Genomic DNA, 14,999 nt, shown 5'->3' with positions numbered 1-14,999 from the left:
GTTTCAGCAACATTACCTAATCGCAATGTTTGTATATCCAACGATTAGACTAATATAACGATCACCGACTCGTAAATTTCACGAACAAATTTCAGTAAAGGATCAGTAAATATCGAGATATTAAAAACAGGGAATCGACTAAGAAAGGTCTTCCTATAACGATGCTTTCCATATTGCTGAAGTACTGTCAAATATAAAGTGTAATTTGTTAACCAAATTACCAAAAAAGACAATAGCGAATAGAGGAACAGAAACAAAACATAGAAAATGAAAAAAAATACGGGAACTAAAAGACAAACACATACACACACACATATATCATATATATATATATATATATATATATATGTGTGTGTGTGTGGTGTTTGTGTGTGTGTTTGTATGTGTGTGTGTGTGTGTGTTTAAATTCGCGGATAAACGGACGCGTTCAACCGGCAAAGGGTCTCCTGTCTTCGCCGTATGCGGGCTTTAAATTGTTTTAATTTAAACTACATTATGTTTCAAAAAACACGGCATAACCTCAAGAATAATTTTTTTTATATGTAGACAATAAAAACAGTTTAATCAACACAGTTTCGGAAAATGCTTCGTTTCCTAGTTTTGAAGGTTTGTCGTTGACACATAACTGTTCACATTCCCTCAGTGGCGTGCCGTCATTGGAAGCGGTTGAAGCGCCACTTCCACCTTCCAATGATCTTCCCTTGTAGTTTCTAAAATATAAATTTTCATATATTAACGTACTTTGAATTAATTAAAATTAATATTTTATTATAATTGCATTATGTATCTTATTACAAATTTCTATACTACATGTGAAAAAAACGATAAAATTACTATTGTATATTCGAATATCAGTGGCGGAATGGAAGCGCTTACGAGACAGCGTCCACGGCGAGAATAACTGAATGGTGTAAAGCAGCCAGAGGGCATTGGCGCATGCGCTTTACAGAGCACCAACCTCAGCCGGTTTAGCCGGTGGAAACTACACACGTGTAACGCTTCCAACGATTCTATCCCTTAGCCACTGGGTAGGGAGCTATCTGGCTAAGTGAATTGTTTAAGATTTAAAAAGTAAAGAGTATTCAATGTTATTTTTATGTACATTTTTTTGCAAAGTTATATTTGATTATAATTTTCTTTTAATTATACCGCTCTGGGGGACCCGGGATCGAATCCGAACGGGTCGAAAAATCCCCAGGAATTTTTCGGGGGGTGGTCCGTTCGGATATGTCGGGCCCCGTCCCTCACCACCCGGTCGCCCCATTGTGGGTCTGGCCGAACCCATAATGGGCCTACTAAAAGAAACCCTCTTAGTGCCCACAGGGCGGAAAGAGTTAAAAAAAAAAAAAAATACAGTATAATTAAAAGATACAGTATAATTGACAGATTTTCAGACATAAAATCTTTAGAATTTTTATCACTTTTAGATGTTAATAATTTTAATATTATGAAAAACAATTTTTCCAAGCGTGTTTTAATTCTTTAAATCAAGTAAACTTTATGGGAAATTTTTTGATTTATCTAAATTACGTAGCAAATCGCAATATTTATATTCGTGTCCGGACTATAGGCCTATTGACAAGTAACTCTTAAACATAAAACATATTATAATTAATGTCGATCCGAACAAAGACGTACTAAAAGAATTATATGATTTAATATCATTAATATTTACGGTACCATCTATTTACGGTGGGTCTGTTGAGCGCAGTTTTCGACCACGAAGCAAATTCATACATTGGCCAGAACACTCACTCGATCGGAGGAAAAATTGTGCGTTCGTATCCAAAGCAATCGCTAGCGTTGCTTTGGATAGAAAAAGAGCTTTTAGATACGTTGATGGAGTCGACGACCAGCGACTTTTGTGATAAAGTAATTAACGTCTTAATTAACGTGCGGAAAAAATCGCCGAATAGAGTTAGTTTATAAAAAATTTAAAATACAAGTTTTTCTGTCATTGTTTGTATCGTATCAATTTGTATTATGTATGTATTATTTGTATTTTAGTTTATTTATCAGTTTTAAAAAAATAGGTAAAAGTCGTTTGTAGTCGGACACCCATTGTTTATACCAAACTGCCAGGCAGAAACCATAAATCGCGGAAGGAAATCGTCCTATGATCGGTGGAAGATCGAATTCATCTTCGATTTTGACTTTTCTCGCACTCCAGGTAAGAGTCTCGTTACGTTTAGTAACGAGGGACCAACCACTCGGGAAGCGTGATTGAGGGAGAACGACCAATCAAAATGGATAAAAGAAAGAACGGAGATTGATATAATCTCCGACAATCGAGGACACCTGTCAATCGGTTAACTTTCCGAATAACCAAAACGCGCAAAAAAAAAAAAAAAAAAAAAAACAGTTTCTCGTCTATTGTGCCAACCTGTAACCCGTGCCACTTCGGACTTAGACCGTGTCCCCGACGCCAACAGAGGAAGTCTCCCCCTGCCCTACAGACTTGTGAACGCCACTATCCCGGGGCCACCTTCCATCGACCATCGAAGAACCACATCGACGCCCAGGATGTCCGAACGGCTGATTGTCCTAAAGCAAACTATTTTGTACATAATATATGTTTATTTTATGTTTCTTTCTTGTCGGTTTTGTCAGATACGTCTCTTCCGCCACCACTCACGTACGAATGGACCCTAGGCCATCACTGACGCGAAATTAACTGATTGCCCCTGGAAGTCGGCTTCTTACAGAAACACAGCTTCCCTATCATCAAATGTCACGGCACGCCACTGCATTCCATTACAAAGATTTATTTTTTGGTTTCAGAAGATCAAGGTGATGTGAACGGTTGTAAAAATTTGTTTCTTTGGATTATCAAAAGAGTAATAAATATGTTTCAGATACGCATTGCATCTGGAACAAGACTGTTTAGAGGAACTTGTTTCAATTTATAGGAGAATTCTAATAACTTTAGGAGGTTCTCACGACGGAAGGTTGGCAACTTGTCTAGGAAATGCAGTAAACGAAAATGGCTATATGGAGTAGAGAGGGCATTTCGTGTCGTAAAGTCCGCAAATTCGGGATTAGTCATTACGTGCAACATGAGTTTCGCGGACAATTTTAAAGTTATTCACCACGTGATTCATGTTACATAATGATGTCTGATCTCAATGCAAAACAATGCCTTGTCTGTCGCGGAGTCGACATTTTTACTTTCCCGGCTGTTATGTATAACAGAGGGAAAGTATGGCAATCCGATAAAAAATGATCTCATATTTTTATATTTTTGAACTCAGGATAACTTGAAACGTCGAAGAATGCAAAAAAATTCGGGGGTAATTTCTGTGTGGGGGACACGATTTTGTTCACCCTGTTTGAAGCTTAACTCCTGTACTGTTTGTCTAAAATTCCTGAAATTTTGCAGAGAGGTTTGTTCATTAGGGGATTCATACTATGAAATTTTGGTGATGATAGGTCCAGGAGTGGGGAGGTAAAGAGAGTCACGTGTCACATCTCGAGTGTGGTCGGACTTAATAAGAATTTCACTCGTTATTAGCATATACAATTTTGTTTATAAAACCCAGCCCTACCCTCAAAATTAAGCTTTTCTTTGCCATTTTATAATAATTTAAAATATAAAAGTTTTTTAATAATAAAATATCGTAACAGATGACGCCACACACGCAGTTTTAAATGTTGCCGGGAAAGCTAAGCAACTCGTTGCTATATATTTTTTTATTTATAATTTATGACGTTTAATTTTATTAAGAAATTGTTGAAAATATCGCAAATTTTATTCTACAAGATTTATAAATTATATTATATTTATTAATACAATATAAATTATTTATTATATTTATAAAACGTTTTAATACTTATAATACACAAGGAATACAAAAAATTAATATATATGTTCTGTACATAGTACAGTACATGCCAACTGGATCGTTGAGGCTGTTAACATATCAACCATCACCTCTGAGGATCCGGGATTGAATCCGGGTGTCGAAAACCCCCAGGAATTTTTCGGGGGTGGTTTTTCCCGGATATATTATTATCTTTCAAAACTCACCCGCCTTCATTGTGGGCCAGGTCGAACCTATGAAGGTCCTGACAACAGGCCCTTCTAGCACCATATTTAATACGCTCTCTATGAATTGACTTCACAATTATTCGTGTGTTCTATGCAATATTATCCAACTATATTAAATTTAGTTGTTCCAAATTGCTGTGGCATCCTCGAGGCATCAAAAACTTTATTTTATACAACGCAATGCCATTAAAATTGGCGAGTAGAATCGAAACAGAGTTATTCTTTTATTATATGAGAATATAATTAACAGATAATAAGCATTAGTAACAAATTCATTTTTGTCAAAATTGCAACTCACGATTCTCTGTTTCGGCGTATTTAACGAAATTTTATACTATTAATACGCTATAAACTTCACTCTATTTAAATTACTGTAGAATAAATACCGTTTTAAACATTCATGTTATTTAAAATCCACGGAATAAACGATGAAACTTTCGTATATAATCCAGGCAAAAGCGGTTTTCCACAGCCAATTCCTGCAGATATTATTCCAATTATTGCAAATTTACCTCCATTACTTATCACGAGTGGACCACCCGAATCACCCTGTTTTGAAAATAACGTAATTAAATGTTACAGTTCATCGCTTTTATATTCAATTTTTAAAATTTGCTTAATAATACTCATACCAAACAAGAATCTACTCCGCCATTTTTATATCCAGCACAAAATTGTTGCTGTTGAATGTCTAAAGTCTTCCCAGCTTTATTATACCATTCTTTACAAACACTGTTCTTCAATACGGAAACTGTACCTTTCCTTAATATTTCTCCGCGTTGTACTCCTATTAAAAATTTACAAAATATACAAAAATAACGTAGGAAAATAATATTTTTAAGAAATTAAATTCACCTTGTTTAGCATCTTTAAGCAATCCCCATCCTAAAATAATGGCTTTCCTTCCCGTGTAATCGTCCGTCATTGGTAAACAAATTGGAATTGCATATTTATCAAAGGTGATATTTTTCGATAGTTTTAAAAGCGCTATATCATTATTATAAAAATTTGGCGTCATGAAATTTTCATGAATAATCACTTGTTTCACTAAGATATCGAAGGAAGGGTGCGATTCCTTTTTTCGTAATTTATATTCGCCGATTCGTGCAAATATTGCAGTATTTAGAGAACTGAAAATAAATTGGTAAGATGATTATTTGAAAAAGAAAAAAAATTCAACGTAAAAACTACGTAATCCTTACGTTCCGACGCAATGAGCCGCTGTTAAAACCCATTGAGAATGGATAATGGCACCTCCACAGAAATGCTCGCCCGTTTTTCTAAGAGAAACCTAGAAAATATAATTTGATCAAACTCCAAATGGGTAAAATAATCGTCTCTCGAATATTTTACGATAAAATATAATTCTTTTCAACTTACCATCCAAGGGTGCTCACCGTCGTAAGTATCTTGACCACCAATGATTCGGCCGCTTCTAATTATCTGCCTTCCACAAGTAACTCGCGATGCTAAAAAAAATTACGTCTATTTATGATTTTCGAATAATAACCTAATTATGCATAACAAATATTAACTTTCTAATCCCTGGGGGCATGACCAATTTAAAAATAAAAAAATCACTAGGGGGGGAAAAAAAACAGAGATTCGTATTGTGGCTCACCTGCGCTTGCCGCAATAGTAATTATTGCAAGATATATTTGGAAAAGTATATGTTCCATCACGAAACCTAAATATACAAATTTGACTACTCTTTATATATAAACAAGCAATAAATAAAAGAGGACAAAAATCTCTCTTCCTGTTATTTGGGTCAGCCATTTGGGTAGCGTTCGTTTACCTCGTCACAGTACAGTTGAACGACAAGAATTTGATTGAATGTGTCAATGAAACAAGTCTGTTTGACAAATAATCCCGAGTGATCTCTTTGTAAAGTTGAAACGTTTTAATACAGACATATATATATATATATATCAGGGGGTCAATTATTTAGAACAGAATATTGCCTCCACGCCACAATAGAAAATATGTTATGGAGATTTTTAAAATTTAAGAAAATTCATACCAACTTTCATCTTCTTAACCACGCAGATAGAAGTTCTATTTTATGTAGAACCATAGAATAGAACTTCTAATCCATGGTTTTACACGGTTCTAAGAAGTAGATAGATAAAGATCCTTTTGTATGAAATCCATACACAAGTATTTAATAAGTAAAAGGAGAGAATTAATGAGAAAAAGCGAGATTCTTCAATGGAATTTGTTCTTTTTCAATTTTGTTTTAATTTAAATGAAAGAATTAATGAAAAATCAAACACTGTTTGTAAAAGAACAATAACTTCCATTGAAAAATCTTCAATTAATTTATATTTTGAAGTAAATTAAGGATTTTAAATGACTGAACTTACGTGAAATGAATTCATTATAGTACACACGAATTTTTCAGTATAAATTTTTACACGGTATTTTTTTTAAAAATTCTAATAATAATAATAATAATAAGAAGAAGAAGAAGAATTAATTAATAATTTTGTCAGAATTAATTAATTTTAATGGAATTTATGATTTTACAGTACATTATTAATAAGTTTAATAATTTAAAAAAATATCCTTTCACTAATGCATTACTTCCGTTTTCGTATAGAAATTTGCATTACAGTTCAATAGCATTTAAAATTCTATTTTCACACAATAGAATTTCTATATTATTGAATAATCTCTTCGCCCGCAGAATGGGAAAATTTATATAAATGACCATCAATAATCTAAGTGTTAATTTTTCTATAAAAGAAAATTAAATGCAATCAATGACCTTTATAATACTTTCCAATAAATGTGTGTTAGTTGTATTCTGCTTACTCAATGATGTTACGTTACACCCTTCATTATTATTTATAACGTTTCAGCGGAAACGGCAACAGGTTTCAAGTAAATTTTTAATGAGACGTTATGCTCTAAATTCACTTATTTTCAATTAAATGAATCTGTTATACAATAAAAACCTGTCCAAAACGGAACCCGAATAAAACAGAAATCTGCTTAAATTCTTCGGAACGGAGCGATTTTCTATGTTTAAAAAAAACACCTGTTTAAGACGGAAGTCTGCCTGTGATTCCGATTTATACAGGTTTTACTGTATGTAAATGAAATTTAACGAACGGATGACACTCGAAGCATGGAATTGGATGATTCCATCAATCCAATTCCATGGCTCCGAGAGATCCAAGATGGAATACGATCAATTTCATGGGCAGTGAGTTTCCAGATTTTTCAGACGCCGTTCCCTACTATTCGGTCGCCCCTATTGTGGACCTTAAAGAGGCCGTTTTAAACGTCCACAAGTTACAAATTCTGACAACTTACGAAGGAATTCCTGAGGTTTTTCAACCCGTTCGGATTCGATTCCGGGTCCTCCAGAGTTGTGAGCTACCGTCTTGTACATTATCAATTTTAGGCAGTTATCGTTCTAGGCCTAGATCGATTAGTTTTACATTCGATACTTTTTATGCCTTTCTTCATCTTACGTCGTCTACGAAGCATTTTAATTTTAACGAAATAAAATTGGGTTATCATTCCTCGGACATTTCAAACACGTGAGAAGTGAGAAAATCCTAAAAAACGTCAATAAGAAACGTTTCTCGATTGGTTCTGTTAAAACAAAAGAGGGCACTATTATGTTGTAAAATACAAGCATTAGTTCTGAATTATGCCGCTACGGCGAACAGCGCTAACGGAGGGATTCGGTCCTTTTACTGCATCAGTAAAAGAATGTCCACGTGAGGTTGTAATGGTGCGGTGTTGCGTTTGACACGGAGCTTCGGTGTTCTTTAATCTTCATCTGTATTTACATTAAATACAAGAGAAAATGAAAATCACGGACCTTTGGAGATCTTGAAGATCAAGAATCGAATCCGGACCGGTCAAACAACCTAGGAACATTTCTGGATGATCCTCCTGGATATATTGGGCCCGTCCTTCACCACCGACTGTCGCATTGTAAACCTGACCGAACCCACGCTAAAAAAAGCCCTCTCGGTGTCCACAGGGCTGGATTATAGGTTACTTTTCAGAGGGTGCCATCTTAGAAAATATTCTTCTTGGTCAATATTTTTATAAATAAACTATTTTTCTTAAATATAAAGCCTATATCAATAGTATCGATACATTGAATTGGATTGATAGAATACGGTAACGCAATATATGAGCGTCTGACAACAATTCAAAAGTCACGTATTATTACCACACGTTTTTTTTATCTTTAAAACTTATAATTAAAAAAATTAAACTTGTGACTGTAGTTGAAGCCATAACTAGAAGATTCTTCAGAAGTCAGAGCACTGATCGAGAGCTTTGCTGTGTTCAGTTGTAATAAAGCATTAAACTTGGTAAGTATATTTTTGGGCCAGCTTTTATTTTAAATAGTGAAAAACATAATTTTAAACTGTTATAGACAACGACACGAAAATTACAATAATTTAATTTCGTTTTTGTCCAAAAACACTCAAGATTCCATTGGGAAATATAATCTTATCACCTTCTTCTCTAACACCGTTCTTAAAGAAGAGAGTTTCCGTTTGATTCCATATTTTCTTTTTGGTTTCTGGTGGAATCTCTTTGAAAATTTGTTCTGGCATCACTATTTCCATAAATTCTGTACAAATATTTAAAATGTACAAATTATATTTCGATCCAAAAGAAAAGAAAAGAAAAAAAAAACCTTAAAAATCTTACTCATGAAATGATCTCTGCTTGGAAAACGTATATGAAATTCTTCGTAAACACACTTTATGGCATTCAAATCGTATTTGGAAATAAGTTTTGTTAATTCGCTTTCCACGTCCTCCCAGTCTTGAGTCGGTGGAATGGCTTGGAGAATCTCTTCGGACTAAAAATTAAAATATATGTATTTAATGCGAAATTATTCATTTTATTTAAAAAAAATTCTTCACCTTAAGGTACGGTTTTAAATGGCTGGCCTCTGCTAATGCTTTTCTAGTTGATATCTGTGGACCTTTTGCAATTGTCAAGAATGTAAAATATCCTCCCGGTTTTAAAAGTAATGAAATATTGGAAAATAATTTATCGTAATCATTGAAGTAGTGAAAGACGTATGATGAAAACATTTTATCGTATTTCTTTTCGTCTTCTACATCAATTCTGAAAACGTATATAAAATTAACACAAATTGTTATGTATTGAATGTATGCAATTGTTTTGATAAAATTAAATCTATAATTTCCTTACAAAATATTCCCCCAATCGATCGTATTCTTTAATGGTTAGTCTATTTCCCACGCTGCAGAATCACACATTATGCCCATAATGTGTGATTCTGCCCGACACACCGCAATGGGCTTAATTGTAACTGCCGTATAACCTTAACGTATTGATGTCTCTTGTTAATAAATAAATAAATAAGATTATCCTCACCTTTCCATAATATTTTGATTCTTGTATTCAATTTTATCGTGGGGATATTTAATTTTGGCGAAGTCTATAGCTTTAGAAACTGCATCGATAGCTACGATTTTTTTAATTTTTGGACATTTTGGTAGCAATATTTGCTTTGTAACTTTTCCTGAACCGCATCCGATGTCCAATAAAATATCTTCGTTGGACCATTGCATTAAAGGTAGATGACATTCTAATGTTTTGGCAATGAGCTCGACGTAAAAATTAGGATAATATTTTTCGTATTCTTCGGGATCTCCTTCCATTTTGAGACTAAAATTGATTAAATTTCCTAAATTAAAATATATTATCTTAACAAAAGTATTTACAAATGAAGAATGAAGAGTTTTAATTATAACTATAACTATTTGATGATTAAATATAAAATACAGTTAAATTTAAATAGAAATTTGTTCGATTATACAAGTCATCCTGGACTTTCGGACTTGTATGTAATACTTGGCTTTCGGGGCGCCCACGCATTGGGGAATGTGCTCTCCTTTTTTTTTCTCGGTTTCCTATTTCCAATTCTCAAGAGGGACCTAAGCAAGAAAATTTGTGACTTTTAACCTATTCTGCAAATATAAAAGAAACTAATGAACGATATTTGTCCAATGACCCATACAGTACATGTTGACCAAAATCCCATTCCTTGTTTTCGAGGCCGAGTTAGCCCCGAGTGCAAGCGTGGATCCGACGTTGAATCATAGAGTTTGAAGCTTTTTGCATAATGTACGACGCTCTTTTTTATAGCTCGTGCCCACCCCTTTTTTATAACCTGCGGGTGCCACTGCTCGGTTTAGATCGGTTTTTGGGGGATTCGGCTACTCAACACGCGGGTGATCTGCCAAGGAGGACTTTCTACGGGAAAATGACCCCTATTTAGGTGTTGACATGTGAAGAAAACCCCGGTTTTCCGGGTCTTCTTTACATGTCAGAAATGTGGTCAGGCGCCGACCCGCGACCAACTACCAGTGTTCAGTGGTTTTATCCACTCGGTTCCCCACATACTAGTGGGCAATAATACTTTAATATTCTAAAGTTGACCTTCGTACAGTACGTCAAATTCAGGTTTTCGTTTATTTTCGGCCTAAAAGGCCTTAACCGCTTCATTTCGAGCTATCGTAACGGTGCCTTTTTTGCCAGTTTCGGTTTCGGTAACAGCAAAATAATTCAGTACAGCACACTCTTGCTAAACCGACCTCTCAATTAGCGGCATCCTCCCATGTGGTTGATCGCCTATGCGCTTCCGTTTCTGCGAAAATATTAGTCACGTCACACATCTTGTTTTTCTGTTTACTGTGGTTTCATTCGGTGTACAGTAATGGGTCACGCAATTTGCTCGCTTGCCTTCAAAAAGAATCATTACCGAAGGGAACAGGTAAAGCCATTTATTGCGCAGAGGGGTGCAATAAATGCATCCCTCTGCACAAGTAACAGTCGGATTAGCAAGAGTCGTAGCGAATTACGTTTTAAATAAGCGGCGGCACGGCCGAGGAGGTTAATATTATCATTATAATAATTTAACTACTCATAATAACTACTATTAACTTTATATTTTAGCATAAACTTTGAATTTATACGTCGTATACTCGTTATAATGTAAAAAAAAAAAAAAAAAAAATAGAATCAAATTAATTTAATTTAAAGCAAAATTCTAAAGACGTTTTCAAAATTTTAAAGCAGAATTATATTTAAATTTATTCATTTCAGTTGATATCCATATATATATATATATATTATAATTTTACTAACCTTTAAAGGTTTACTGCTAATTCTTTTTATTGCAGTGCACAGCACCTATTTCAAAGAAGTTAGTTTTATATTTAACACTTAAAACATACGATTTTAATCTGATTAAATTATCAGTTTGTAAATGATATAGAAGTGACCCTCGGCATTTATTTGAAATTATTTTACACGAGAAATTCTAAATATCTAAAGGGCAAAAATTATCTTCTTATACAAACTTTCAATTATCAAACTGTAAGCTCATGTTTAAGGTTAAAAATTTGAGTATTTTATGTCTAGGCCCTCTCAGCATCGTCATTTCTACCGTGCCTTGCTTTTACGAGAGCCTTAAATGTGTCTGGAGTATGGAAATCGATCAAAAAATGGCCCCTAAAATTTATACATTTTACTTTTTCAATGTTATCTACTGTATTTTACGTTATATAAACCCTATTCGATAACGGTGGAGTATGTGATAAAATAACAGTCGAATCTTTGTGTATTTACCTATATCTATTAGATAAAACTATTGTTGTACGTTGCAAACGTTTAAGACTTTTATCTTTTATGAGCTGAATAGTATAATGTTAAAGATTTTTTTTTCATAAATTAATTTTTAAAAAGTATTTTGAAAGACCAAGGCACTTAAGGCCTCAGTCTACCTCTCTGGGCATCCCGAGCAGCAGCCCTTGAAATTTTACATGGGCGGCAAATTTCAGATATGTCAGACCCAGTCGACGCCATTTTGGAACCGGACGAACTCGTGACGGGCATGTTTTAAGGCCCATCTTGAAAGCTTAGCTAATCAATCTTGGAAACATTTGATAAAGATAGGCTTATATCGTTCTTAGATATCAGAATAAGCTGATATATCATAAAGATACGCTTTTGTAAGGCCCGGGAATAGTTCGTATTTTATGATAAAATTAACAACGAGAAAACAGTTACATAAGTGTCGAGCCGGCGATAATGGATTTTGATATCGTCGCTCATAAAGAATAAAGAGAAATAAATTAAAGAACAAAGGAAATGAGGGATGACTAAATCCGCCCGTTCGACCAACCTATCGATTCAGGAGTTTAATCTACTCGTTCGAGAGATTCCTCCTCTATTCTTCGCTATTCCTCTGCTGATAGCGAGAGGAGCTCGACTCACCTTTATTGAACTTGCTTTCTCCAAACGTACACTTACCGCCGCCCGGGAGCTGCTCCATCGAAGGAAAAGGAAAAGAGAGAGACTGACTGGAAGAGAAAACCCGCAACAGCGTCGAAACTCCATCCTCTCTGAAAACTATCCTACATCGATGTAAGCATTTTCACTCAAATAAACGGTTTTTGTAAACACGTCTTTCTTTGCCTCCAGAACTGCCACTCACATACGCGAGGGCCCTAGAGCATCCTGTCAAGGAATTAAAAATTCCCCCCTCTAATCGACGTAAGGAAAGGAGAAAATTTTCCTAAGATTGTAGCTTTTCTTTTGTTCGTCACTTTCTCCAAGTTTGTGATTTTTTTCACATTAGCGAGGTTGAGGCCGAAGTTTTCAACGCGAAAACGTGTACGTCGGACGTTCAGCGCCGCCTTCCTGTAAGCCTAGAAGTTTGACAATGGCGTTTGAAAAGTCAGTGGAATCGTGCTCGACGTTCCAAACGCCATTGTCAAACTTCTAGACTTACAGAAAAGCGGCGCTGAACGTCCGACGTACACGTTTTCGCGTTGAAAACTTCGGCCTCAACCTCGCTATTGTGTTCAGAATTTGTTACTCTGAAAGCTGGAAACCCTACCTTCAAGAAAACAATTTTATTGTTTCGTTATTATAATTAATTTGAATAATTTGATCTTCAGTAAACCAAAAGAATTTCTAAATAATTCAAATGCTGAAATGCTGAATTAAATAAAGTATATCAAACATGGGCAAGTAAACATTAAAATGATGAACGTTACGACGACTATTAATTAGGATCTTTAAGCAATGCCCTTCGAACATATAGAGGTAGATTGGCCCGTTTGTTTCTTAACGATCCCCTTTTATCAGTCTTAAAGTTTTTATTTTGTTAGCAAAAAAAAACATTAAAGTCAAAATTTGACGATCACTTTGTTTTTAAAATTATAGGCTAACTATAATAATTATATTTAATTATAGTGTTTAAAAACCTACCTTTAATTATGATGGCAGAACTTTATTAGTAACCTAGTTGATAGTATTATATAATAAAGTAATACTTATACATGTTACCTCAGCATTTTTATACGATTATATTGGGTAAGATGTGTAACGTGATAATTAAAATAACGTATGAAAACTTTCGTCCGTGTTGTTCAATGCGCAAACGTTTTATTTTTCTTTATTAAATGACCTAGTTTTCTACGTACTAAATAAGAATTTTAACCTTTGTACAATATCACTCTAAATAATCACTCAATTTTTGTAAAAATAAAACAAATATTAAAAATACAGTAATTATTACATGATTTTATGTTACTGAGATCTTAGTGCCCAGCTATGGCAGAGTGGATAAGGCCTTCGAACATTGGTTGTGGATTCACGCCTGGCCGCGTGGAGTTTTCCAGGCTTCCTTCACGTTTGTAACTCCAAAATAGGGGGCCAGTTTCTCATTTCCCACACGAGGCATCCCCTCGGCAGATGGCCCACGTGTTGCATTGCCATAACCAACCAAACCAACTAAGATTTTATATTTCCATCCATAAATTTAAATAAAAATTAGTACCAAAACTCGCTATTGTGGCATTTTTGGCGCTGCAAGCACTAAGTATTTTATTTGTATAAGATATTCATGCTACTATTGAAGTAATGCAGTGGTTATTGCTCAATGTGGCCCCATTCTGTAGATGTAAACGACGGATTTAATTAACCGAGTTTAACAGCCAACCATAATTCTCTGTAGTGGTTCTCACATGCAGTGTTGATACTGTATCGAGGCTGCCAAATCTGTAACAAGTCTTCAATAAACCGCACTGTTTAAGTGTCCATAAAAATCAAAACACAAATAAGGGTAGTTTAATTACGATCACTGGACAAAAGACAAATGTATTTAAATTTAGGAATTAAATGTCTTTTTATTAATTAAAATAATTGCTCCAGAACCCAAATATTAATTTATTTTAGTGAAAAGAGGAAAGCTCTGTGTCAATTCTTCCACTTAAATCTGCATTGATCAATGATTTTCATAAATCTACTGTAATAGCCAGCATTAAAAATGCTGAATTTCATCATATAAATGAAGTTTACCTTTATTTCTGTATATTTCACCAATTATCCTCTTCCAAACCTTTCTAAATATTATACTAATATTAAAAATGATAATATTTCTCCGTTTATTTTAATTTTTAGATAATTTTATTGAACAACAACTTAAATTACGCGATGTTCACGAATCATAAGCCAGGTCTATCGATGGCGACCATTTCGAAAAAGTCGAAGCTTTAGAAGAATTAATGTTGGAAAGTAATAAAATTCACAAATTATATGCCGCATCTTCCAAAGATTTGTCCGAATTAAAAAGACTTCATCTTTTTCTAACCGAATTTCTAATTTAAACCACACTCTGCGCCATTTGAAGATATTGGAGATCCTGATGCTGGATGAAATCCTCTGGAGTGTCTCGATGAAGAGCTGAAGACCCTCTACAATTTGCATTCTTTGTTTTCAATATGACTAAATTAAAGCAAATTGGCCATATTTTCAAGTTAAATGAACTAATCGATTGGCCCACCAATTGTCCTAATTCGTGTAAATGTAGTTGCATCTCAACCTTGTCAGACAGTGCAATTCACGTCAATTGTTCTAACCTTAA

At 34.5% G+C, this 14,999-nt stretch overlaps 1 protein-coding gene and 1 pseudogene across 2 annotated transcripts; both read right to left on the bottom strand.

Moving 5' to 3' along the window:
* Positions 1-4,438: 4,438 nt before the first annotated feature.
* Positions 4,439-7,448, bottom strand: LOC136978855 (trypsin-1-like; annotated as a pseudogene).
* A 948-nt stretch (positions 7,449-8,396) lies between these two features.
* LOC136978844 (juvenile hormone acid O-methyltransferase-like) lies at positions 8,397-13,416 on the bottom strand. 2 transcript variants are annotated; one of them, XM_067274663.1, is made up of 6 exons: positions 13,343-13,382; positions 11,213-11,257; positions 9,437-9,730; positions 8,956-9,163; positions 8,738-8,891; positions 8,397-8,657 (listed from the first exon to the last, which is right to left on the bottom strand). In XM_067274663.1, the coding sequence occupies exons 3-6, from the start codon at positions 9,721-9,723 to the stop codon at positions 8,482-8,484; spliced, it is 825 nt and encodes a 274-aa protein (XP_067130764.1). In that variant the 5' UTR covers positions 9,724-9,730; positions 11,213-11,257; positions 13,343-13,382; the 3' UTR covers positions 8,397-8,481. The 2 variants fall into 2 exon arrangements, with proteins under 2 accessions (XP_067130764.1, XP_067130765.1); XM_067274664.1 differs by lacking the exon at positions 11,213-11,257 and having other exon boundaries at positions 13,343-13,416.
* Positions 13,417-14,999: the final 1,583 nt, after the last annotated feature.

The sequence above is a fragment of the Centruroides vittatus genome, unplaced genomic scaffold, assembly GCF_030686945.1.
Source record: "Centruroides vittatus isolate TY-2023 unplaced genomic scaffold, ASM3068694v2 contig_559, whole genome shotgun sequence".
In the NCBI taxonomy this organism is placed as follows: Eukaryota; Metazoa; Arthropoda; class Arachnida; order Scorpiones; family Buthidae; genus Centruroides; species Centruroides vittatus.
Note: the sequence above shows the minus strand (reverse complement) of the source record. Positions and strands in the feature narration are given on the sequence as shown.

Coding starts and splice junctions, on each gene's coding strand:
- LOC136978844 (XM_067274664.1), bottom strand. CDS start 9,723: ATGGAAGGAGATCCCGAAGAATACGAAAAATATTATCCTAATTTTTAC. Junction 8,892..8,955: donor ATTTAAAACCGTACCTTAAG/GTGAAGAATTTT, acceptor TTTAATTTTTAG/TCCGAAGAGATTCTCCAAGC. Junction 8,658..8,737: donor AAGCAGAGATCATTTCATGA/GTAAGATTTTTA, acceptor ATATTTGTACAG/AATTTATGGAAATAGTGATG.